At 41.9% G+C, this 23,002-nt stretch overlaps 1 protein-coding gene across 3 annotated transcripts in view; it reads left to right on the top strand.

Moving 5' to 3' along the window:
* The first annotated feature begins 1,542 nt into the window (after nt 1-1,542).
* The window catches only part of dync2h1 (dynein cytoplasmic 2 heavy chain 1), a 96,168-nt gene continuing 74,708 nt past the window's right edge, over nt 1,543-23,002 (top strand). For all 3 annotated transcript variants that reach the window (XM_072392596.1, XM_072392597.1, XM_072392595.1), the window contains exons 1-40: nt 1,543-1,639; nt 2,207-2,426; nt 2,705-2,878; nt 3,133-3,271; nt 3,903-4,021; nt 4,316-4,460; nt 4,852-4,997; nt 5,190-5,276; nt 5,991-6,125; nt 6,767-6,880; nt 6,976-7,087; nt 7,735-7,859; nt 8,023-8,198; nt 8,420-8,615; nt 8,722-8,817; nt 8,980-9,141; nt 9,263-9,361; nt 9,777-9,916; nt 10,238-10,466; nt 10,964-11,091; nt 11,316-11,431; nt 11,707-11,834; nt 11,911-12,060; nt 12,246-12,451; nt 12,586-12,741; nt 12,855-12,969; nt 13,139-13,309; nt 13,441-13,599; nt 14,685-14,753; nt 14,959-15,113; nt 15,310-15,442; nt 15,547-15,664; nt 15,812-15,924; nt 16,984-17,097; nt 17,435-17,585; nt 19,267-19,472; nt 20,266-20,448; nt 20,679-20,861; nt 21,130-21,353; nt 21,539-21,654. In XM_072392596.1, coding sequence (XP_072248697.1) covers nt 2,244-2,426; nt 2,705-2,878; nt 3,133-3,271; nt 3,903-4,021; nt 4,316-4,460; nt 4,852-4,997; nt 5,190-5,276; nt 5,991-6,125; nt 6,767-6,880; nt 6,976-7,087; nt 7,735-7,859; nt 8,023-8,198; nt 8,420-8,615; nt 8,722-8,817; nt 8,980-9,141; nt 9,263-9,361; nt 9,777-9,916; nt 10,238-10,466; nt 10,964-11,091; nt 11,316-11,431; nt 11,707-11,834; nt 11,911-12,060; nt 12,246-12,451; nt 12,586-12,741; nt 12,855-12,969; nt 13,139-13,309; nt 13,441-13,599; nt 14,685-14,753; nt 14,959-15,113; nt 15,310-15,442; nt 15,547-15,664; nt 15,812-15,924; nt 16,984-17,097; nt 17,435-17,585; nt 19,267-19,472; nt 20,266-20,448; nt 20,679-20,861; nt 21,130-21,353; nt 21,539-21,654 — 5,671 coding nt within the window. In that variant the 5' untranslated portion in view covers nt 1,543-1,639; nt 2,207-2,243. The remainder of the gene's footprint in view (nt 1,640-2,206; nt 2,427-2,704; nt 2,879-3,132; nt 3,272-3,902; nt 4,022-4,315; nt 4,461-4,851; nt 4,998-5,189; nt 5,277-5,990; nt 6,126-6,766; nt 6,881-6,975; nt 7,088-7,734; nt 7,860-8,022; nt 8,199-8,419; nt 8,616-8,721; nt 8,818-8,979; nt 9,142-9,262; nt 9,362-9,776; nt 9,917-10,237; nt 10,467-10,963; nt 11,092-11,315; nt 11,432-11,706; nt 11,835-11,910; nt 12,061-12,245; nt 12,452-12,585; nt 12,742-12,854; nt 12,970-13,138; nt 13,310-13,440; nt 13,600-14,684; nt 14,754-14,958; nt 15,114-15,309; nt 15,443-15,546; nt 15,665-15,811; nt 15,925-16,983; nt 17,098-17,434; nt 17,586-19,266; nt 19,473-20,265; nt 20,449-20,678; nt 20,862-21,129; nt 21,354-21,538; nt 21,655-23,002) is intronic.

Raw genomic sequence — 23,002 nt, 5'->3', positions numbered from 1 at the left:
CTCGGCACTATGTTTATGTATGACTAGAACAAAATAAATAAAAAATCAGCTCTTGTTTGTGAGGCTGATATAGTAAAGAGTCATGCAATAATGTAAGACCTTCACCAAAGTCCAAACTGTTAACTGACATGATAAAGAAATTCAGATATGCGAACATCAAATCCTTATTTTGGTGAAGTACCTTGTGTCAAATTGAAGGCTTGAAATGATTGTTTTAAGCAATATTTTTCATAGATTGTCAGAAAAATTCTCTCAAAATTAGGCTCAGAGTCGCTGGATACGATTAACACAAAACATTTATTTCTTGCAAGAAAGAGACAAGTCCGCACAACCTGTCAGGAAGCTGGCTCAGAGTTGTCTGACTAACAAAATGGTACTATTGCTATTTATATAGTTTATGCTTGCTGGCCACACAAAGTTATGAGAAAGGGACATTCAATGTTGTGGGAAAAGGCAATACTAGCCATTTAATGTTATGGGAAGACGAGTTCAGACAGTCAAAACACTTTTGCTTGCTACATAGTAATATGAGAATCAAAAGACAGGAGGAGGCCTCCCCACATCACAGAAACTCTTATTCTTGCAGCTTTTCTCATACTATAACTATATATATTTTTTTAACATAGATCTAAGACAAATTACTGCTCAACAAACCTGGGCAAAGGCAATCCAGCATAATTAGAAACTCCCACTGTTGATAGTGACCAAGTTAAAATTTGGCCTGAGAACCTACAAGACAATCAGTCCACGCTTTGAAAAATAAATGGTTCTCTTGTCTTACACCAGTTATATCAGATTATTATATCAGATGGATATGCCACTAATGTTTTGAATCCTGACTGACTGTGACTTTATTAATTTGCTGTCATATTGAATAACATATAACTGTTTTTATGCAATACATGGTGATATCTAATGCTGATTATGGAGTCCTGTGCTATGATTAATTAGTTTTGAACTGGCAAACCTTTTGGTTTTCTTTATTTAGGACACTTTGGCATGTCAAAATGAAAAAAAAACTAACAAAAAAAACGCCAGTAGTATGAAGAATAAAAATCACTGAGGTCTACATAATGCCTCAATGTCACATTAAAATAATTAAATTCTTGCACCGAGTAATTTGTTAACACTATTAGACACCCGTGTGCCTTTCCTACGTCACAGTGTGACTATGACAGTGGATTTAAAAAACATAAATATATAATCATATCGAGGTTAGTTAACTTTTGTTACTAAAAACACATTAAGTTCTATATATCCACTTGTTACGAAGCTTTTCAGGTTAGCATGGGGCTGGAATCAGTAGCTATGCAGCCAGACACAGGAATGTTGTGGCTCAAGAGAAGGAAGCCCATGTTCTACGCTCTTAGGAATTTATATGTCATACTCTATCTGAATACCAATGGAACGGAGCATGGTACAACAGCTTTCGATCCTGCTGTACGTAAATTATGGAAGTGAATTGCGTAAGGCGTTTTGTTGGATTCTAGTTGCGTAGTATCACGTGGTATAACGGGTCGTAGTTGCTACCTAGTAACCACGCTAGCGTTGTAGAGCACAGTTGCAAACAACGCAGCTACATCGCCAAACCATGGATTAAGTTACTAAAAGTAGTGAGCGTACAGTTGATGGAAAAACGGTATGAAACCAATGTTTCTACTAGTTTACGAACACGCTAAAACCAGCATCGTCGCTACTGCCCTTAACTTTAATTCACATGAGCAAAGCTAATGGTAGCTCGCTAGCTAGCTGCATTTACTCACGTAGCCATTGTTTTGCTAAATATCTGCCCCATAACTTTGCAAAGATTTTGAATCTCCCAGTGCAAATGCATGTACCTAACATGTCGTGGCCTAAAGCATTCTGAACTGAAAAGCTATTGTTCTCCGCTGGCATGACGGTGGGTGGCTTGTCGTTTACTTCCTAAGCATCACTTAGGACGCTAGATGCTACCGAACAAGCGCGACCAAACTTGTGAACCAACATCGTAAGTTATAATGTGGCGAAAAGAAATCTAGATCTGGCGTAAAACAGCGTCATTAGTTATGGGTGAGAGGATCATAAAGCTACACACAGATGACAGAAGATCCAAAACACTTGATCCACACGTCAAGTGAAGTCGATCATTTTAAAGAAATGTAGTTGCCTTTTTCTTCCCACAGCATTTACACTAATTTGATGGTGTGACTTTTTTTTGTATGCTTAGGCTTTTTCATAGTCAGCACTTCATGTCCAGCTGAAAGATGTCTCACAGTTCAGAAGATGCTCGCAAGAAGTTTATCCTGACCACAGCAGGAAACTTCTATGGAGTAAAGCCTTCCTCCTCCCTGAATGACAGCCCAGAGCTGAATAACTTCTTGGATGATGGGAATGAATTTGTCCTGTCTGTCAGCAGACATGTCAGTGATCTTCATCTGTCGAATAAGGTAACACAGTAACTGAAAATATCACTACAGCATTGATTTATTATTTTTTATACTATATTTACAGGGAGTAAAAAAGCCCAACCACAAACAACTGTGTGATGATTTGGTGAGCGTGACAGAACTTTTAACTGTAGTTAATTATGAATATTTAGCAAAAGGGATCACAGTTAAAAGGCAAACAAACTATTAATGGTATATAATCCCCTGTCACAATGGGCTTGTGTCTGTTTTGCTGTTTTTTCCCTCTTTTTCCCTCCTAATTTCCCCTCTTTCAACAGATTGAAGTATTGAGTGACAGTAGAGAGAAGGTGTTGGTGTTCTTCAAGCTGCAACCCACAGTGATCACAGAAGATAACCTTCATCAAAGCCTCCTGGTGTCATCCATGCTGGAATCTCCCATCAACACCCTCTACCAGGCTGTCAAACAGGTTTTTGCACCAGTGCTGCTGAAGGTGAGCATGTTCATTTGTATCTAAGACTTCCTTTTTGTCACTGTTTGAAGCACATGCAAGTCACATCACATGTTGGTACAAAAAGCCCCTCTTGGCTATATCATTTGAAAAGGAAGATTAACATACATGTTTATAACTGCACATTTTTGAGGAATGAATTCGCTGAAAGCTTTGTTTTGGGTGCCCAAACAATGATGCAGATTTCACCACGGAGCAACTTCTTTGTAGTCTGAAACAGTTTTTGTTTTCCCAAGGATGAGCACTGGTGTTCAGCATTTGACCCTAAGTTGGCAGCCCTGCTGAGTGAGCTGGAATTGGGCCTGGGCTTCATGGTTCGCCAGTCTAGAGCCCAACCCTCCTCCAAGAAGGGCCGGATGGAGGAGGATGTCTTGGGTATGCCTGTATATAGCCCAGATATTGAAAGAAGTACTTTAACCTGGATGATAGTGTCTCTAGGGTGGTTATGGAACCTGTTATAGGTGCCCTTTCCAGATCTTTCAGGGATGTAGTGTCATTCATGCTAATTGATATTGCTCGTAAAGTGTTTATCATGCTTCTGAAGCTGAAAACTTAAGACTGCAAGCAAATATGGCACAATGTCTTTAGGAGTTCCAGCTGCCATTCTGCTTTATTTGACCTGGTTGATGCAGGGAAGCAGAAGTCGTCCAGCCTCTCGTCTTTGCCAACGAGAGATATTGCCTGCTGTAATAATTTAACTGCAGAAAACAAGACTACACATTCAAGAGCTGACTTAGTATTTAGTGATTGATACTTGAGAAAATGGTTTTATTTATTGACGAAAACTAAAGGCAGATCTATCAAGATATTGTGACAGATTGATCAGTTCCCACAAGAAAAAAAAAGAATTCTTAGAAATGAAAATAATTGACTCGAATAGTTAGAAGAAAAAAAAAAAGAATTACAGACATGCAAACACCTAAGCTAAGTTGGATACTTAGATGTTTGCAGTAAAATTGAAAGAATATAGATGCGTGTATTACATTTTTTTGAACACTGTCTGCAGGCATCCTGACTCCCACTGATGAGTTCCAGTTCTGGGAAGATCTCTCTGAGTCTGCAGAGAAGAGCAGCGTGAGAGAAAGGGCGACATATTTCACTGAGCAGTTCAAACTCATACAAAAGGTATGCAGGCAAACAAATATGTATCAATACGCACTGCAAAACCACTTACATTAAAATACATTTACCATGTATTGTTTTTGTGTGGCAGGCGGTTGCTAATTCAATTGCAGTCACTTAGACAAGAGCTATAGTTCGGTTCGGTACTGTACTAAACAGTGAAAAACCATTTGCATGGTGGTACGTTTGACTGTTTGAAGTGTTAAACCATTGAAAATTAGAACATGAGAAAATCCTAAAGTGATACATAACTAACACATCCACATATATGTGTGTGCATGCCTCTGTTTCCACCAGGAATACGGTGGACTTGACAGCTTGTCTATGTCGGATGTTTCGGATCTGGTGGAACAGAGCAGAGAGACTCTGGACGACGTGTGGAGGCAGACTGATTTTGAGCCGTATCCCGAGACCCGCATGGTCCGACTTATGGACGTTATCGGTGGGAGTCTCTCAGACAGACGCAAACCAAAACAAGGAAATGAAAACAAATATTTGCAGATGTTGCCTTTCAGCTGCAGTGAATGCCGACATTTCTATATTGTCAGTTGGCCACTTTTACAGATGAAATGCATCTGCTGAGAAGTGAAACTAACTTTTGTTTCTCTGGAACTTCCATTTATTTTTGATGGTGCTGCGGGCATCATTGTGTATTGTAAATGAAATTTCAAACATAGTGAGTTGTTTGACATTTTAAGCCAAGTGACTCAAACTCAAGAAAAACATGATGCGCATGTGTCACTTTTCTGAGAATGTTCTGTCTTCATGTGCATCTGTAAGTGGTAATCGTGAATATGTTTTTGTTTTCCTTTGCTTGCATGTACATCTGCAAGGTGGAGACCTGGGAAGGTATGTTCAGAGGAAGCTGAGTGGGCTTAAGATTTTTGGGGAGCCGTTCGTGTCGGTGAGAGAGAACCTCAGAGCAGGAGTCTCCATCTGTGAGCAGTGGGTGGTAGCCTGCGAGCATCTGACTGGGCAGGTATGGGAGTCAAAATGGGGGCAAAGTATGCACAGTTTGAGCTCACCTCAGCTGAAAAGACTGCAATGAAACATGACATTTGGCTAAAAATCGAATTTTCCTCTTGTGAAATGAAAACTATCACGATATCACAAGATTTTAAACCCGTGTTGACTGTTGAAAGCACGTCAAATGTCAAATCTTTTATCTCAGGTATGGAAAAGACACGCTCCACATCCCTGGAAGGGAAACAAGCACTGTCCACAAACCCTTCAGTGTCTTGTGAAGAGGCTGAACGAGGTAAAATGTACCATCTGCAGAGGGAACATTGTTAAGAAATGCATAGTAAGCTTACGTATACCAACACAATTCGAGCTTAAGCGCTTTCATAGTGGAACAGATTACATATTTACGTGAAATTTCGACTCCACATTTCCTTAAAGACGAGAACTAGGAAGCAGAAGTGAGCCTTAAACGTCTTGATCAAACGGAGTCGTGTTTGTATCTATTTTTCAAAGAATGCTACCTGTGTTTTGAAACATTGTGAAACGTGTGCAATTTTCTACGTGCCTTAGTTATCATCAGATTCACTAATTCACTCAGAACATCCATGAAACTTTTGCTCTTATTCGGTCCTAATCTTTGCCTTGCTTCCATGCCTCTTTCCACTACTTCTCTTTCGTGCTCCAGATCTGTGGCAACATTGAAATCATATATAGCTACACTGATTGAGACACGAGCTTCAAATACTTACTGAGATCCCTTTCCTCTTTTCAGAAACTTGCATCACTTCCCTCGTTGCATGTAGGAACTTGTATCTGCCCCGTTAGCATTTTCCACTGAGGGTTTTCTGATTGTGTGCCATGCTTTTGGACACTTTCGTCACAAACTCAAGCAATTCCAATGAAACCCATGATCTGCAGCACAGTGCAGAGTTTGTGCGACAATGGGATATGAGTAAAACTGTGGGCACTGATAACATGTGAATACACACTCCCTGTTTGTGTCTACCAGGTAATAACTCTGCGTGTGGTTCACGAGAAACTGCTGTTTTTGCTGCCAGGAGGGAAGCAGCAAGCTCTGACTTCCAGCCGTGTGTTTGAGCCTTTCTCTGGACTCAACCCACTGCATTACAACCCTTATACCGAGGTTAGTTGAGGAGAACTTTGTGTGTGTCGACTCATTTCACCGTGTTTAAAGCTGGCCTCCTAGACTCTTTCATGAAAAAGAAAATATATTGTATTCCTGTCCTTGCCAAATGAGTTCTGAATAAGCCTCGAGCGCTGCGCTGATGCTCCGGTAGCAATGAGTTGAACTTTAGTTAGTGTGGTGGAGTTTGCAGTGGAGGCATCCTCAAAGTTTGTTATTTTGCCGGAAAAAGAAACTCGACTTTCAGAAGAAATATTATAGTGACCAGCGGCAAGGATACACGCAGTATCTGTCACCGGCACTGATGTAATTACTCTCACTGCCGGAAGGAGAACAAAAGTTCCACTCTGCAATTTTTAGCCGTCCTTGTGCTTCTGCTTTGCTGGTATGATTTGAGATTCCTCCCTGTTTTTATTTTTTATTTGTTCCCAAAGTAATGTAGACTTAACACTCGACTTAACCTGTCAACTTGACTGTTACGTCTCGGCTTGGCTGATGACTCCAATTAATATATGTGCATTACTCCTCCTGAACTGATTTGAAAGCGATAACAGTTTCAGCCTTTTAAGTTGCACCCTTCTTTATGCTGCTCATGCCAGTGGACGTTTTTTATAGCCCCAGACTATAACTGTCTTTTGTAGCCTCTCTGGAGAGCAGCGGTGGCTCAGTTTGAGCGTCTCATAGCGCCGTCTGAGCAGGATGTTGCCGGCAGACTGAAGAGCTACATTGCTGATGTGCAGGACAGCCCACTACAGGTAGTAAAGCCACACCACTTTGGCTCAGGCTGTGAAAAATCCAGAGGGTTTCTGTTGAGTCTGACATTCTGTGCGCGTGTGCGTTTGATGTTTAGCTGTTGCAGGTGTTCCAGAAGCATAAGGAGTTGATCAGACGCCCCACTATCAGCAAAGAGCTGCAGTCGGAAAGAGAGACGCTACTGGCCAGACTCCTAGACTACAACAAGGGTAAATTAGCCCTGCCTCGAAGCACCTGTGGTGTTTCTGGGTTAGATCAAGAATGACCGCGAGTTATTGTGTCGATACGTTGGAGGGGGAAAAACGTAACGTGAATAAATCCTCTTTATGGTCTGTGCTCATAACAATGAGTCTGTGCAGGGGCTGAATGGACTCATTGAAGAATGCTGCATTCATGTGATGCAACGGTATTACCGTCCAGATCAGTACAGCGGTGGCTGTTCTGTTCTGCTCTGCTCATGGCAGTAATTAGGACACTTTTATAACCTGAATATGGTGTATATAAATATAAAAAATCTCTGTGTAAATCAGTCAAAACCGAGTCAGATCTGAACAGCCCACATACACTGTTTTAATTATGTCTGACATGGGCCCACTGAGTCAGACTTGGAAATCTCTGTTCTATTAGTTACATTTTACCTGCTTCCTCAGCTTGATTCAGGAATGATTGCCTTCAACTGTGTGGTGAATTGTTGCTTCTGTTCCAGTAAATGCTTTGTTATTGTCTTTGGAGAAGTGAAATGTCCACTGACCCATAGTGACTGACTGATAACGCAAGTCTTAGCTGAATGTAAGACATCCAGTGGTAGAAATTCAGTGTTGGCAAATTGTTGTTTGAGCCCTCTTGCTTTTCTTAGGCTTGACGAGTGACTTTGAAAACCGTTGCCATGGGGAACCTGGCGATAAGTGTGGTCCTCTCATGGGCAAGAACCTCCCTGAGGTGGTCAACAAAATTGTTTGGGTGCGACAGCTGTTACACAAGGTAACTGTGTGTGTTTGTGGCATAAAATCTCTGTGAGAGATGTGAGAGAATATACTCTTATTAGGTCATTCGACAGATGGTGATGATATGAAAACAACTTTATCTTACAAATGCAAAGTAACTGACAGTGAGAACAGTCTCTGCTTCTTTTATGTTACGCCAGGTGGAAGACTCTGTCCGCATAGCAGAGGCCCTGCTTTTGGACCTGACTGGGTTCAAGGCTTTCCTGCATTTCTGTGATGATCTTCTGGAACTTCTGAGGGCTTATGAACAGGAACAATTTGAGGACTGGTCAAGGGATATACTGTCTGGACTGGCTGACCCAAAGTCTGGGATCAGGTTTGAGATACTGCAACACCCAAGTGCTGTCAACAAGAATTTAGTCTCTGTATTTAGATGGTTTTTGATCGATTTTAAAGGTGCATTTGTGGCCTCTAGCCAGACGCGGGATATATTGCTCTGTAATATTTATTGATATTTAGTATGTCTATGTAGGCTGAGTTGACTGGATTTTAAACTCTGCAATTTCTGCTAATTTCTGGTTCCCTCCCACTATGTAGTCTACAGGCCAGTGACCGCGTGATGGACCTGGACCATGTGGACGGCAGGCTGAGAATCCAGTACTCAGACAGACTGGTCACTCTGCTCAGGGAGGTCAGGCAGCTTTCTGCCTTTGGCTTTCCCATCCCAGCCAAGGTGCAGCAGGCTGCCAACACAGCAGACAAATTCTACAGACAAGCCATCGTCCTGAAACAGGTGAGAGTGTGGGATAACGCTCAATCAATAAGGAGAGATTGCTTTTATTTATTTAGTCGCATCGAAATAGGTTTGGTGTCGTAACAAAGTGTTACTTTTGTTAAAGGTGGCACATTTCTACAACACCATCGACCAGCAGATGATTCCCTCTCAGAAACCTATGATGTTGAGTCTTGCACTGGCCTTTGAACAGGTCATCAAGGTACTGTTGTTTTAAAGTCGTTTTTTACGTTTTTTTTATGTATGAATAGCTCAAAAATACAACACATCGACACACTTTGAGGAAGACACTCACTTGTCAGATTTTACCAGGCAATGATTTCATGTTGTGGACTGAGATCGTTTTATTGCTTCCCTTTGTCAGAATCCTCGCTCCCAGTCAAAGGAATCGGGTGGTAAACTGCAGATCACGTGGGATAACCCTAAAGAGTTAGAGGCTTACATTGGCAAACTGCAGTCTGCGGCAGAGAAGCTCTCCACCGAAAACAGGAAGCTACGAAAATGGCACACCGACTTCATTGACAAGGTGGTAATTGTTGTCGCACAGGGGCTGTTGGCGCTACGCTAATTTGAATGAATGCCATGAGAAAATACCTTTGCAGTCTCATTGTTCACATTGCGCGTACACCTCTGGGTACATTTCTCAGGTGGTGACACTGATGAATGTTGATCTACTGAGACATCAGCAGCGGTGGAAGGATGGCCTTCAGGAACTCCGGACTGGCTTTGCCACTCTGGAGGCCCAGGTAATCACGAGTTACAGAGTTGTATGTGTTTGTGGTGCTAACTGTATTCTTTATTGACATAGTTTATTAACATAGTCATTGTATCCACCTGACTATAAGCTTACATTTACACTACAAATATTTCCTAGAAATCTACGTACGGTAAGACAGTTCACCATGGATGTAGTAAAATAATGATAGCAGTTGGTCAAAATGGACTTGCATACATCTAAGCTTACAGATATGTGCTAATATGTAGTTTCTATTGATCAATAGCATTAGTTTCAAAGTATTTATTAAAATAAACCAAATAATCTGCCAATTTTTGCCCAGACACGTGCTTGCCAGTGTTTTTTTTTTAATTTTAATAATCTGTCATTTTGTTCTTCCTGATTTTCCTCTTCCAATGAATGTGTGTGCGTGTGTGTGTGTGTAGGGCTTCAGGTCTGATGACATGCGGGCATGGCGTCAGCACTGGAACCATCAGCTCTACAAGGCTTTAGAACACCAGTATCAGACTGGGCTTGAAGCTCTGAACAAGAACTTGCCTGAAATACACATAGACCTAATATTCAAGTCAGTGCCCTCACTTTTAGTTGTACCTTGTTTCGGTCTCACTCTGCTCTGTAACTCTCTCTCTGTCTGTTTCTCTTTTGTTTTTCATCACTTCAGACTAATTTGTCCCTTATCTCAAAGCACAAGTGACATTTCACCCCCGACACCTCTTAATTCACACAATTGACCAGCTCTCACTTCACTTTTGCCCGTCTGTCTCTCTCTCTCTCTCTTTCTCTCTCTCTCCCTCTCTCTCTCTCTTCGACAATGGCTCTCTTCTTTTGTATTGTTTAAAGACTTCAAATGTGACCTTTTTCTCAAGCAATCTATCCCTGTGAACAGGCAGGGCCGTTTACAGTTCCGTCCACCTTTTGAGGAGGTGCGAGCGCGCTATTTCAGGGAGATGAAGCGCTTCATCTCAATCCCGAACCAGTTCAAAGGGGTCAGCGCCCAGGGGGAGGAGCTTATCTTCAACGTCATGATTGATAGAAATGCCTCTGGCTTCCTCACCATTTTCAGCAAGGCCGAGGACCTCTTTAACCGCCTGCAGGCTGTACAACACAAGTTCAAGGTGCTTTCGTCGGTAGATGATGTTGACATGAATGTTTGTGGCATTATTATTAGTCTTCCTGTAAGAAAGCCTTTGTACGATATTAGAGAAGAGGGAAATTAATGTGATACAAACTGAAACCGTTGTCATGAATTGTAGTCCGCAACGCTGTTCTTCTTCTATTCTTTGACACTCCAGAGCAGATCTGAGCCTAACCTTAGATGTCAACGTCTGATTGCTTCTAATAGACTCAAATGATGTGTGATTACCCTGACAGAACAGTGACAACATTGTTTCCCTATGTCCGAAGCCATGCATATCTAAAACACAGGGGGAAACCCCCTGCCAAAATCACACTTCCCCATTATCTCCCCTGAGTTTCTTCCTTTTTTTTTTCGTCATGCGTGGCTGGTTGGGTTTCGCGTTTTTTTTCTGTCAACCTTGACTTTGACACATTTAAACCGAAAATGTACCCTACAGCCAACCTCACTCTGACACTGTGTCTGTTTGTGTTGTAGGAGTGGGTGGTGCTGGGCCAAGTGGATTTAGAAACATTAGTGGAGAAGCACCTGAGTTTTGTCCAGGACTGGGAAAGAAATTTCAAGGCCTTGAAAGCCAGAGGGAAAGAGTCTGAACGTCTACCCAGGTACATAAAATGCACAATAAGCACTATTGAATATGATCAAATTAAGATTCATACCAATGCAACTGAACTGTAAACGCAGCACGATCGCCAAGACGTATTTGATATCTAAAGGCAGATCTTTGTCACTTGTTTGGTTCAGCTCTCAGCGTCTCAGTCAAGTGCAGGAATCTTACCCTGTAACAGCTGAGTCTCAGGCACTGCTTCTCTCCTCTCTCCTCTCTCAGTCAGGAAAAAGTAGACTGTATTACAGTCAACTGTGAGCCTGTAAAAAATGTTATCGACGACCTGATCCAGAGGCTGTTTGACATGCTGCTGTTGTCACTCAGGAAGTCTATACAAGGTAAACGGACACCTCAACCATCTTTTTTCTTTCACTTTCTTTTCATTTGATGAACACTTGCTTCACTGCCACTTTGCTTCTCTCCTCGATCGCATTAAACATTTATGTATTAAGTGTATGTCATAGTTTTTCTGGGGGATATACATTTTCTTTTTCGATTTGCTTTGCTTGTTTCAGCCCCGTGACATCCCCTCACTCTCACTCTCGCTCTCAATTTCACTTTCCTTTTCTGTTTTCTTTTCTCTGTGCATCATCGTCCACTTCCTTCCTTTCAGGCCACACACAGGCCATAGACAGTTTTGTGTCCGAATCAATGGAGGTTCTGTGCACCCGACCGGAAAGCATGGAGGAAATTGGGGCGGCCAAAAGCAAATATAGCCAGATACTTTCCCGCCAGCCTGAAGTAAGACCACTTAATCCCAAACAATGAAACAACGTATCCCCTGAGATGGTATTAAACGCCTAATGTTTGTGGATAGATCCTGCCTCAGTTCCAGTTTGCCGAGGAGAAGAACCGCCTGCTGCGAGCTGTGGCTGGGGCGGGCCTGGACTCTCTATCCTCACTGAGAGCCAAATGGGACAAACTGGAGCTTGTCATGGAGAGCCACCAGCTGATGCTAAAAGAACAGGTGACATCAGCTCATACAGACGCATTTCATACATTTTCAGCTTATTGCTGCTGTTCTGCTTCAGTATCTTTGCCCGCATGCATTCATCCCGCGTTTCACCATCTGTCACGTGCCACTTTTATTTGCTGCCTCTCTCTGACGGTGTTTCTGTGCCGTTTGAGTTGTCATACTTGTTCCTTTATTAGGTTGAGGTAATGCGAAGCCATGCTGAGGGTCGTATCGGTGCCTACAGGGCGGATCTGGAGCGGTTTAAGGCCCGCTGGGATCAGCTTAAACCTAAGGATGAGATGCTAGAGACTGGCGATCATGCTGCCCTGCTTGAATGTCTTCAGACCATCAAGGACAAACAGCAGGAGTTCCAGGAGCTTGAGCTTGTGCGCAGTAAACTGCTGTAAGTTGGTTGCAGTTTGCTGAATTTATAGTTGTTTTCTTTATTGAAGCATTCCAGATCGCTGAAGTACTCCAGGTGCCTGTTGCCTTCATCTGACAAAGGAATAGCTTTAAGACCGTCTTTCCTCTCTGCAGTGAAGACTGCAGCTATTTTGATTTGGAGCCTCCAGATTTCTCTCTGGCGGAAGAAACGAAAAGAGACATGGAGGAGTGCAGCCAGATGTGGGGTCTGTATGAGGAGTGGCAGCAGGGCTTTACAGAGAAGGCCCGCGAGGACTGGATCACGTTCAGGTGTTCAATTTAGGCCGAGGAGATTTTATAGATTTATTTCCATCCACCCTATGTTTAGTTGCCACCCTATGTCATGTTGTTTTTTTTTTTTGTCCATTTGTTGTGCTTTACAGGAGTAAGACGTATGTATTCGAGGAGTTTCTGTTTACCTGGCAGGACAGATTAAGGAAACTAGAGCAGCCTACTGTCATGTCTGTTAAACTACAAGCAGAAGTGGACAAATACAAGGTACAATAAACAGATGATGATGTCGCTGTGCTCTGTTTGGTTTTTTTGTTTTAATAAAAAAAAAACATATGTTGACATAATACAGAGACCAGGGGACTAGAATAGTTGGTCTGAGGAGCGTTTAGAAGGACCTTGGAGGACTTTTTAATTTTCTTACCTGCATGTCTAGAACATGGTGCCTGTGCTGAAATACGTACGCGGGGAGCACCTGTCGCAGGACCATTGGTTGGACATGTTCCGTTTGCTGGGTCTTCCGCGAGGAACGACCTTGGAGAGACTTACCTTCAGCGACCTTCTCGGAGTCGCAAATACCATCACAGAGAAGGCATTGGAGCTCAAGGTTTGAACCAACTTGTGGAAATAGAGACACACATCGGCGCTGCAGTGCTAAAAGAGTTGACCCTCTGTTTTGCTTGACTGATGCAGGCGTGTGTGTGTGTGTGTGTGTTTTCATGTGCATTCCTGATGTAGGATTTGAACAGTCGTGCTCAGGCGGAGGTGACAATCAGAGAAGCTCTACGGGAGCTGGATTTGTGGGGCGCTGCAGCTACTTTTACCCTCACTGAGTACACGGACAGCAGTGGGCGCTCTCTTAACCTCATAAAGGACTGGAAGGACATAGTGAACCAGGTTAGACGTATGGAACAAATTGTGGGACAATAGATTAGAGAGGTGTATTACTGGCACACGTCTTCTTTGTGTATTTTGTCTAATATCACTGTTATCTGTAGCCAGAGCAACAGGATTGCTTTGCTGCACATAGATCTTTTTATGGGAAGAAATCACCTCCTCCCTGTCCAGCTGGCTTTGTATTTCTTCTGCTGTAGTCACTCAATCGTTTCTCTGTCTTGAGTTTATCGTTTCAAATGAATCAGACTTTTTGTTTATTGCTGAGCTGGCTCGTCGAATATGACCTCAAAAACATTGTAACTCAGGACCTTTGCTTCAAGTACAATGTGCTAAAGCCTTAAATGCAAGTTGAGAGAGAAAGGTTGATTTGGTTTTGTTTTACCTGTTAACTTAACAGTTAACTTGTTGTCTTGCTGAGCCACTTCTAAATCGTTAGATTGCTTTTTTTCAAAACCTTGTTTCTTTCTCAGCTGGTGACATTGACTACATTGGATCTTTTCCTCTCCCCTCCTTGTCTTTTCATAGCCATATTTGATTAAACCTCCTCTGTCCCGAGAGGAAGTTCAATCCAAATCGTTTTAGCTAAATTTAAATATATCGTCAGTGACGAAACAATCTATTTATCTTACTGTCCTGATTGAACTTGCCTGTCTAACAAGTCAGCAAATACTTGACGTACATTCATTGAAACTATAGACATGATTCAGTCCTAGTGGTACAGAGATAACTTTTCACAGTTATTAAAGAGGGACTGCTGGCAGCTGACGTCTGTTTTTTTTTTGTGACTGTATAAAGGAACATGACGGGTTATTGAGGTTTTTTTACTTGCCTGTACAGCATCTCTGTCCTGTTTTGATATAAATGTGCAGCGTAGAAAGTAACTCTGTTCACTTTCCACTCCTGAAGGTGTGAACAGAAACTCTGTGCTTTGATTCAGTGAAACTTGAGGAGGTAGCGTTAAGATGAGAAGCAGGCAGCTGCTGATGTAATGATTTACGCAGTCAGAATGTGAGAAGCTTCAGCCTCTAATGTTTGTTAGTGACATTAGCAGACTTTGTATTCATCCCCATCTTCTGCCCGTACAGGTGGGCGACAACCGTTGTCTGCTGCAATCTCTGAAAGACTCGCCATACTACCGCAACTTCCAGGACAAGGTCGGAGCAAAGGGTTCAAATCTGTGACCAGACTTTTAGAAGTCCTTTGATTTTATCCTTTGTTTAATGAAAGACCTACTGTGCTTCTAGCCTAATCAAACAAATTGCTTTAGAATGGTGTTACTGCATGTCTGTTATTTGTGGCCAGCCCATATATTAAAATCCTCATCCTTAACGAAGCTCTGATTGATTCCTCTTCGTTCAGGTCAGTCTGTGGGAGGTTCGTCTGTCAGACTTAGACGAGTACCTGCTGAATCTGAATGCTATTCAGAGGCGCTGGGTTTACCTGGAGCCTATTTTTGGACGGGGGGCACTACCTCGAGAAGAGGCCCGCTTCAGACGTGTTGATGAAGACTTCAGGTAGTCTGTATTTTAATTTGGCAGCCACCAGTTTCATTTCATATCCCCTGAAAATACAGAACCTGTCAGGTATGGTAGTCGTTATTAACCCACATACGCTTTGATGAAAAATTCATCCTGTTGATGAAAGAGGTCTTTTGTGCAAGAAGTGTGGAATACATTTAAATTTTTTTATTTTTTTTCAAATATGTAACAGGTCTATCATGTCAGACATCCAGAGGGACAGCAGAGTTGTTTCTCTGAGCTCCAGAGCAGGGATCAGAAGCTCCCTGGTCACCATACTGGATCAGCTTCAGCGCTGCCAAAAGTCACTCAATGAATTCTTGGAGGTGCACACACTAGCATTTCTGTCTGCAAATACATCAACATTTTTTTTACACTGGTTGCAAGCATTGTGCCTTGTTTTTGATGGCCTTGCGCATGGCTGTTGCAGGAGAAGCGTTCTGCCTTCCCACGGTTCTATTTCATCGGCGATGACGATCTTTTAGAGATCCTGGGACAGGCAACCAATCCAAGTGTCATCCAGTCACATCTCAAGAAACTCTTTGCAGGTCAGATGCCTCTGTTTTGTTCAGTTGTCCTTTATGTTTCATCTGTTTTGCTCCATTCTATTGTTTTGTTTTTTTTCCCCCTGCCCTGTAACTGTGGCACATTCATTTGGACATCGGCAGCAATCTGCATGTGTTTGATCTGTGCAGGTATTCACAGCGTTTTGTTTGATGAGCAGTGTGAGCACATTGTCGCCATGTGTTCTCTGGAGGGAGAAGTGGTGCAGCTCAGAAACGTTGTACGCATCTCCAGTCTTGTTGAGGTAAAGTCTTTTTTGGAGAGTTTTTAATCTACATTCTGTATATTGTGTTTGAGATGCATGCCTGAATTGATACTTAAGGGGTTGTGACTTAAAAAAAGAGCAATTTTCTCCTATTCTAGAGTTTGATATGTTGTCCTTATGAGAATCTTTTGGTAATTCACTTAAAGTAAATTCAGTTAGTTTGGGTTTAGTTCGGTTTCACTCATACTTTATGAAGCCCCACAGGGAAATGATGTTGCTGCAGTATAAAATCATTCTTATAGATAGGAGGTGTTGAGATAACCATGAATGGGTCAGAGTGGTGTTTTTATAGCTTGGCAGCAACTTAGCTGATGACGTTACACACATACTGGGCAGGTAATGAGGGTGAACTCTCATAGTAGACAACACAAACAGAGGCTTCAGCCAGCAATTCTCTATCCCTCCCTGTGACGTGGAGGATTACAACATCCATTGTTAGCCCTCTGTCTGTCGTCTGAAAACCAGGTAGAGAGGTGTTAGAGTTGTTCCTACAGCCATGTCTCGATGTAACAAAAGATTTTGCCTTCCTGATATTTCCGCTGCAAACTTGTCAGGGTTTAATTTCGTCTGTTATTTCTGCAAGCGATCTCACATTTCCCATGACGGACAAGAGAAGAACTGTTTTAAACTTCTTCCTCATGTCTCTCTGTTTAGTTCCTTTCTGCATCTCCTCTTCAACTCATCTGGCTTTTGTGTGTCGTATTCCAGGTTTTTCCTTTTGAAAGCTCACTCAGCTGCTCCTACATGCAAATAACTTTCCCTTTGGTTTCCCCTTTGGCTTCACAAGAAATATAGAAAAGCGCCAGAATTACCAGTGGCAATCATTCCTGCAACCCGGCACCCAAAGCAGCAAATAAGAGTGTTTTTAACAGTAAAGAACTCATTCGAAAATGTCAAAAAGATACAAAAAAAAAAAGACACAATATGTCCAGAGTTACTGCAGCAGGCTGCCACAAGTGTGGCGCTATTCTAAAGGCTCCTGTTTTTGTTTTTGCATTTTTGGTTTGCGATCGTGCATAAGTGTCCACTTCTTTCTAGGTGTGGTTGAGTGAACTGTCTGTGGAAATGAAGGAGACTTTGAAGCAGCTGCTGCATGAATGTCTGATGGCAGGGAGGAAAGGAGGGGTGGACCCCTCGCGGTATCCATCGCAGGTACACACACACACACACACACACACACACACACACACACATACACACACACACACATTCTCTTATGTCAATAGTTCTTGAATATGCAATACCTGTTTTTCTAAATGTTCTCCAAAGCTTGTGATGTTGTTTAGAGACGGTATTTCTTCATCTGAATAATACCATAACTATTTTAAGTTGCTTATCATTAAACATTGTCGTATCATTGTCAAAATCATGTCAGAAAAACTGCTTTTTTTAAGTCTATTTTTAAGAGCGAATGATCAATTAAATTTGAAGGGAGTGATGTGTGTTTTTGTTTTTCTTTTCTTTTTTCACTATTTTATGTTTAATGTAGATTCTTTGTCTGGCTGAGCAAATCCAATTTACCGAAGACGTGGAAAGAGCGATAAAAGAACAAAATTTGCATCAGCTGGAGCTGGAGCTTAATAGCAAACTGGAGCACTACACCACAGTGGACACCAGCTCCGACGACCATCCTAACGCAGGTAAGATTTGTTTCCGTGTGTGTTTCCGTAGGTGAATGTCTGACGGTTAGCCTGTCAGCCGCAGCAACCATTTCTTTTTTTCTTTTTTTTTAAATCCGGTGATATATGACTAAACTCATTTCACAGTCTGAGATTTCCTTGAATGCAGAAAAGATGTGAAAACGCTGCCTGTCATCGTCGTGTTCTTTTTGTCCAGAGATTTTTGAATATTTACACGTGTTTTCTGCACCTTGTTCCACTATCAGAGATCCTCTTGCGTTGTTTGTGGTTGCACTGACTCTGATCACAATCTTGTTACTCAGGACTGAGAGTTTTTCTTTTTCCAAGTGACTGATCGTGTGTGAATCTGTGAATCTGTTCACAGCCGATGAAGCACAGGAGCCTGCAGAAGGGGCAGTACCCTTTAAAGCTGTGCTTGTAGTTGCTTACATACTAATTTAATGACCTGAGGCTAAGTCTACGGCCACATCAGGTATCACAGTAGAGTTTTAACTCAGAACTTGAATTAGCAAAAAAAAAGACTATTATATTTGAATCTTTGCCAGTGCTGCCTTCTTATTCAAGCTCCTTCAGAAGGTCTGCGGGGCATCATTTCACAGGACATTGCTGCAAATTCAAAATCTTTTACATCATGTAAAAATTGTTCCTTTAGTAAGAAAATGTTATTGGGCGAAAGAGAATATAGCCCATTTTGTGTCAAAACTCCACCCCTGCCACTAATCAGTGAAATCACAGTACTTTCCATGGTAGCATGCCATTACTTTACTGGCTTCCTTTTGCCATTGCCATGTAGCCGAAGAGCCTGTAGAGTGGGGCTACTGATTAAAGCGGGTCAAGTAAGGCCAAGAAGGATAATCTAATTTCCTGGTTCACATACGTTAACGGGGCTGTAAACTCAGAGGGGAGTGTGCAGCTTTTCCTCTTTGGCACGGATACAGGACAGGCTGGCGCACATTTGGAAAGATATTTTGTACGCTTTCAGCACCAGCCACGCCTTCTCTCAAACCAGACAGGCAGCTACAGAGGATGATGCCATTTGCACTGTAATTTTAGCTGAAGTGAAATCGCTGTTTGGCAGTAAAAACAAATCCTTCTCAGTATATTGATGTCATTGTAGCTTGGACATTTTTCATCATCCGCCATCATATGCTATCACTGTGTTTTTAGAAGACAGTGACTACAACACATTACTTTACTAAATATATTATACTGACCTTTCTTGATTTAATTGTGGCTTCCCAATTCATTCATTCATTCTTTTTCCCTTTTTGAATTGTAGTTTTTCTCTTGTCTAAGTAGCTTCATTCCCTCTTAAATGGATCTCTAGTTTTTACTGGGAACACCTCTCTTTACTTTTAAGGAGAGCTGCTTATTTTGTGATAGGATAAAAGCTGGGGCCATCCACCATGCTAATGTTAGTCGATCATCCACCCACAACAAAGAAACCGGAAGAGTTTTCTGATAACTTGTGGCTTAACTTTTTTTTTTCTTAAGTTTTTACATGAAACCAACCAGACTAAAATGACACTTGCATAGTATTGTATGTTGTGTTTAATAATCTAAGAGCTTGTGTTCATCATATGCGGTTAACCTTAACCCTAACCCTGTGTATATATATATATATATATATATATATATATATATATATATACTGTATATGCTCTCATTTCCCCCTGAAAAGAGTCCAGCATCCTGCAGCTGAAACTGAAGGCCTTGATCCTGGATATTATCCATAACATCAGCGTTGCAAAGCAACTTAATCAGGCAGGCATTACCAGCTCTGATGACTGGGCCTGGAAGAAACAGCTCCGCTTCTACATGGGACCGGACAAATGCTGCCACATACACATGGTGGATGCACAGTTCAGCTACACATATGAGTACCAGGTATGTCAGAATGAATTACAGAAGGATGAGTAAGTTTAGTAACGCCCCCCCCCCCTCTTTGTGCTTCCAAGTGTTGCAGTGATGTGTTTGTGGAAGATCTGTTTCTCTGTCACTTAGAAGGAGAGGTTTCATACTGAGTGAAAGGGGAAGAAATCAGCAAAACGTTCCTCGAACAAAATATTTCATGCTTGAAAGGGTGCTGTGTGTTTTCACATGACAAATGATTACAGTTGAAAATAATCGGTCCCCTTTGGTTTAGATACATTCATTGTAGATTGACTTAATGGTTAAGTGTTTTACACATTTCAGCCACCTGTTTTCCGTGTTACACGACAGCATTCTGGCCACGCGATTTGTGTTTTTCTGCAGCAGTTCACCGGAAGTAGTATCAGGCACCCAAATCATATCAGTAGTTACACAATGCTATATTTTGCCACAAGTGTGACGTCGTAAACAAAAATATTGCTGTGCTGTGCGCCTTTTCAGTCACATCCACACGTGCTTTCAACATTTAAAGGGCACAGCATTTTGAATGTTGGGGTACATGTTATCTTGTTGTTCATTCAGGACCTCACATAGACTTTGTGAACAAATGCTATCCTCACTTTTACTCTTTTTCAGCTTAATGTCCTTAGTTTTCTTTTCACTCCCTTTCCCCTGTCATTCTTCCATTTACCGGTCTTTTTCTGTGCCTCTCCAACCACATCTTTTTTTTCCCGTCTGACCACTGTCGCTTTTCTTTCCTGTCTTTATCACTAATGCTATATTTTATCTCACCCTCCCTGTCCCCCAGGGGAATGCAGCTAAGCTGGTGCACACTCCATTGACTGATAAGTGCTACCTGACTCTGACCCAAGCCATGAAGATGGGGCTAGGGGGGAACCCCTATGGGCCTGCTGGCACAGGCAAGACCGAGTCGGTCAAAGCCTTAGGGGGCCTGTTTGGACGCCAGGTGTTAGTGTTCAACTGTGACGAGGTAAAAAGATGCTTCTCGTGAGGGTGGGACTATTTTAACATCTAAAATGTGGGTCACTTCTTCTGAAATTGTACAACATTTAGTCAGCTGTCAGCGCGAACACCTGAAGCCAATGCAGTACGTTTGTCCTGGAGAAGACATTCCTTTACTTGTTGTTTCATTATCACACAGAAATTGAATTAAAAAAAGGACTCAACACAAGCTTTTAACCATTTGTCTGTTTTTTTCAGGGTATCGACGTGAAATCAATGGGACGGATATTTGTGGGGTTGGTGAAGTGTGGAGCATGGGGCTGCTTTGACGAGTTCAACCGTCTAGAGGAAGCAGTTTTGTCTGCAGTTTCCATGCAGATTCAGGCCATTCAAGACTCCCTGAAACATCAGAAGAACACATGTGAACTGCTGGGGAAGGAGGTCAGGAATTCAAATGAATAGAATTGAGAAAAAAACAAAAAATATTTACGTAGCATTTCTGTCTTTTTGAACCTTTTTTCTTCATTGTTGTACCTTTATTAAAAATGAATTGGCTCTTAACTTCACTCTCTTGTTATGACCAGTTACTTTTCATGCATTTTTTCATGCATTGTGTTGTAATTTTCCAGATGGAACTAGATTAATGATGATATAACATGCGTTATTGCGACAATGAGAAGATTTCTTTCCTCTTTTCGTCATCCTCCAGGTGGAACTGGACCCAAACTCTGGGGTATTCATCACTTTGAATCCAGCGGGAAAAGGCTACGGAGGCAGGCAGAAGCTTCCAGACAACCTGAAGCAGCTGTTCAGGCCAGTGGCAATGAGCAGACCGGACAACGAACTCATTGCTGAAGTCATCCTCTACTCGGAGGGCTTCAAAAATGGGGAAATACTGGGGCGCAAATTGGTTGCAATCTTCAACCTGGCAAGGTAGTAATTGTAGGGTTCATTTACTTTTTTTTTTGTTGCTGTTTATATTTAGCCCATAACCCGAATATTAATTGGTGTTATGCCACTACAGTCTGCTGTGGATAAATGATCCTACTTTTGAGTGTTAAAGCCAGGGCTACAGTCAGCTGTATGTATGAAAATTCCATCTTTATTTGTCTGCTCAGGGAGTTGTTGACACCCCAGCAGCACTATGACTGGGGTCTACGCGCTTTGAAGACTGTGCTGAAGGCCTGTGGCAGTCTCCTTCAGCAACAGAGGAGAACTCTTGACAAGGAGAAGAGTAAGTCTCCCTCTGGCTGTTTTCTTTTTCTGTGAGGCGTTTTTTTTTTTTTTTCCTCCCCTTGTCCTGCCCAGCATTATGGCAGCAGAATTATAATCTGAATACCTTTTAATGCAAACAGATTTTCTTTTCCAAGGGTAGCTTTATGAATGCAAAGCTCCCCTTGATGCCCATCAACTGCTTCTTTATTTATTTTTGGTACAACATTTAACATGTGATAGTGCCAAACCGGACCGGGGGACAGGGAAAGAGGAAGAGCAAATAAGAAGAAACACAACAAAAATAGAAATAGAAATAGAAAAACGGTGTTATTTTGCTTTTCCAATATTGGGGCGTGGCAAGAACGTTATGAGGGAGTGGATGCGGAAGTGGCCGTGACCGCGGGTCATATTCTTTGCTGCCCAAAATACACAGTGTCAAATGTGCTTCACAACAGCGTTACAAGCATCTGGCGGATGCCAATTACATTTGGCAAATATTACAGAGGCAGAGCACAGGGATTCATAGCTAAGAACGCCGCTGCATGTTGAGGCATCCGATCCCATTCCATCAAGTGTCGAAAGAGGGCGGGGTTTTGTGGCAGCCAATCACACAATCAGCTGATTTGACTGAACCCGAGTCTGATCAATTGCCTCAAGTCATGAATCAATCCCCAGTGATCCTACAAGTTTGAAAATAATATTGTATAATTTCTTTTTGAGATAGACATTTCACCACACAAAAAGACATAATATGTCATTTTTTAGAAACTCTTTGAGTTGGAATCTTCTGTTGGCCACTTTAAAGCAAAAGTTTTTATTTGATGTGTGTGTGTGTGTGTGTCTTTTTATTTTCCAATCTTGGTCTTTTCTGAGATAGTTGTGGCATTGCTCATTAAAAAGAAAACAGTATAAATAGCCAGTTTAGATGCATGAGTTCTTGATATGCTTACCCTCAAGCAGTGACCGTAGTATCACTGTTTCAGTCGTCCATAAACATGAGGCAATTAGGCTACATGAATTCTAGATACACATATAAGGATCCATTCTGTTTGGCTTTCTATTACCGGATACTTCATTTAAATGTCAGAAACTGACTGCAGGGTATAAGCCGTCAGATTTAATAAGGTGAATTAGTTTTTAAAAAACTATTTGTTTTATCGGTTGTGGAAATGAAGTCGTCTGACTGTTGGACTCTGGATTTCTGTGCTTGTGACAGCTTCCTCAAGAGACCGTAAGCAATTTTATCACAAAGGCACAACTCCAGTACTCCAGTATTCCGTGTTGTTTAGCATCTTACACAGCCAAAAACCGACTGAAGTGGGTCAGGATTTAATGCTGGATGTTATTTTTCCTATGTAGATTATTTA

The sequence above is a fragment of the Leuresthes tenuis genome, unplaced genomic scaffold, assembly GCF_036924035.1.
Source record: "Leuresthes tenuis unplaced genomic scaffold, fLeuTen1.0.hap1 SCAF_9, whole genome shotgun sequence".
Taxonomy (NCBI): Eukaryota; Metazoa; Chordata; class Actinopteri; order Atheriniformes; family Atherinopsidae; genus Leuresthes; species Leuresthes tenuis.
Note: the sequence above shows the minus strand (reverse complement) of the source record. Positions and strands in the feature narration are given on the sequence as shown.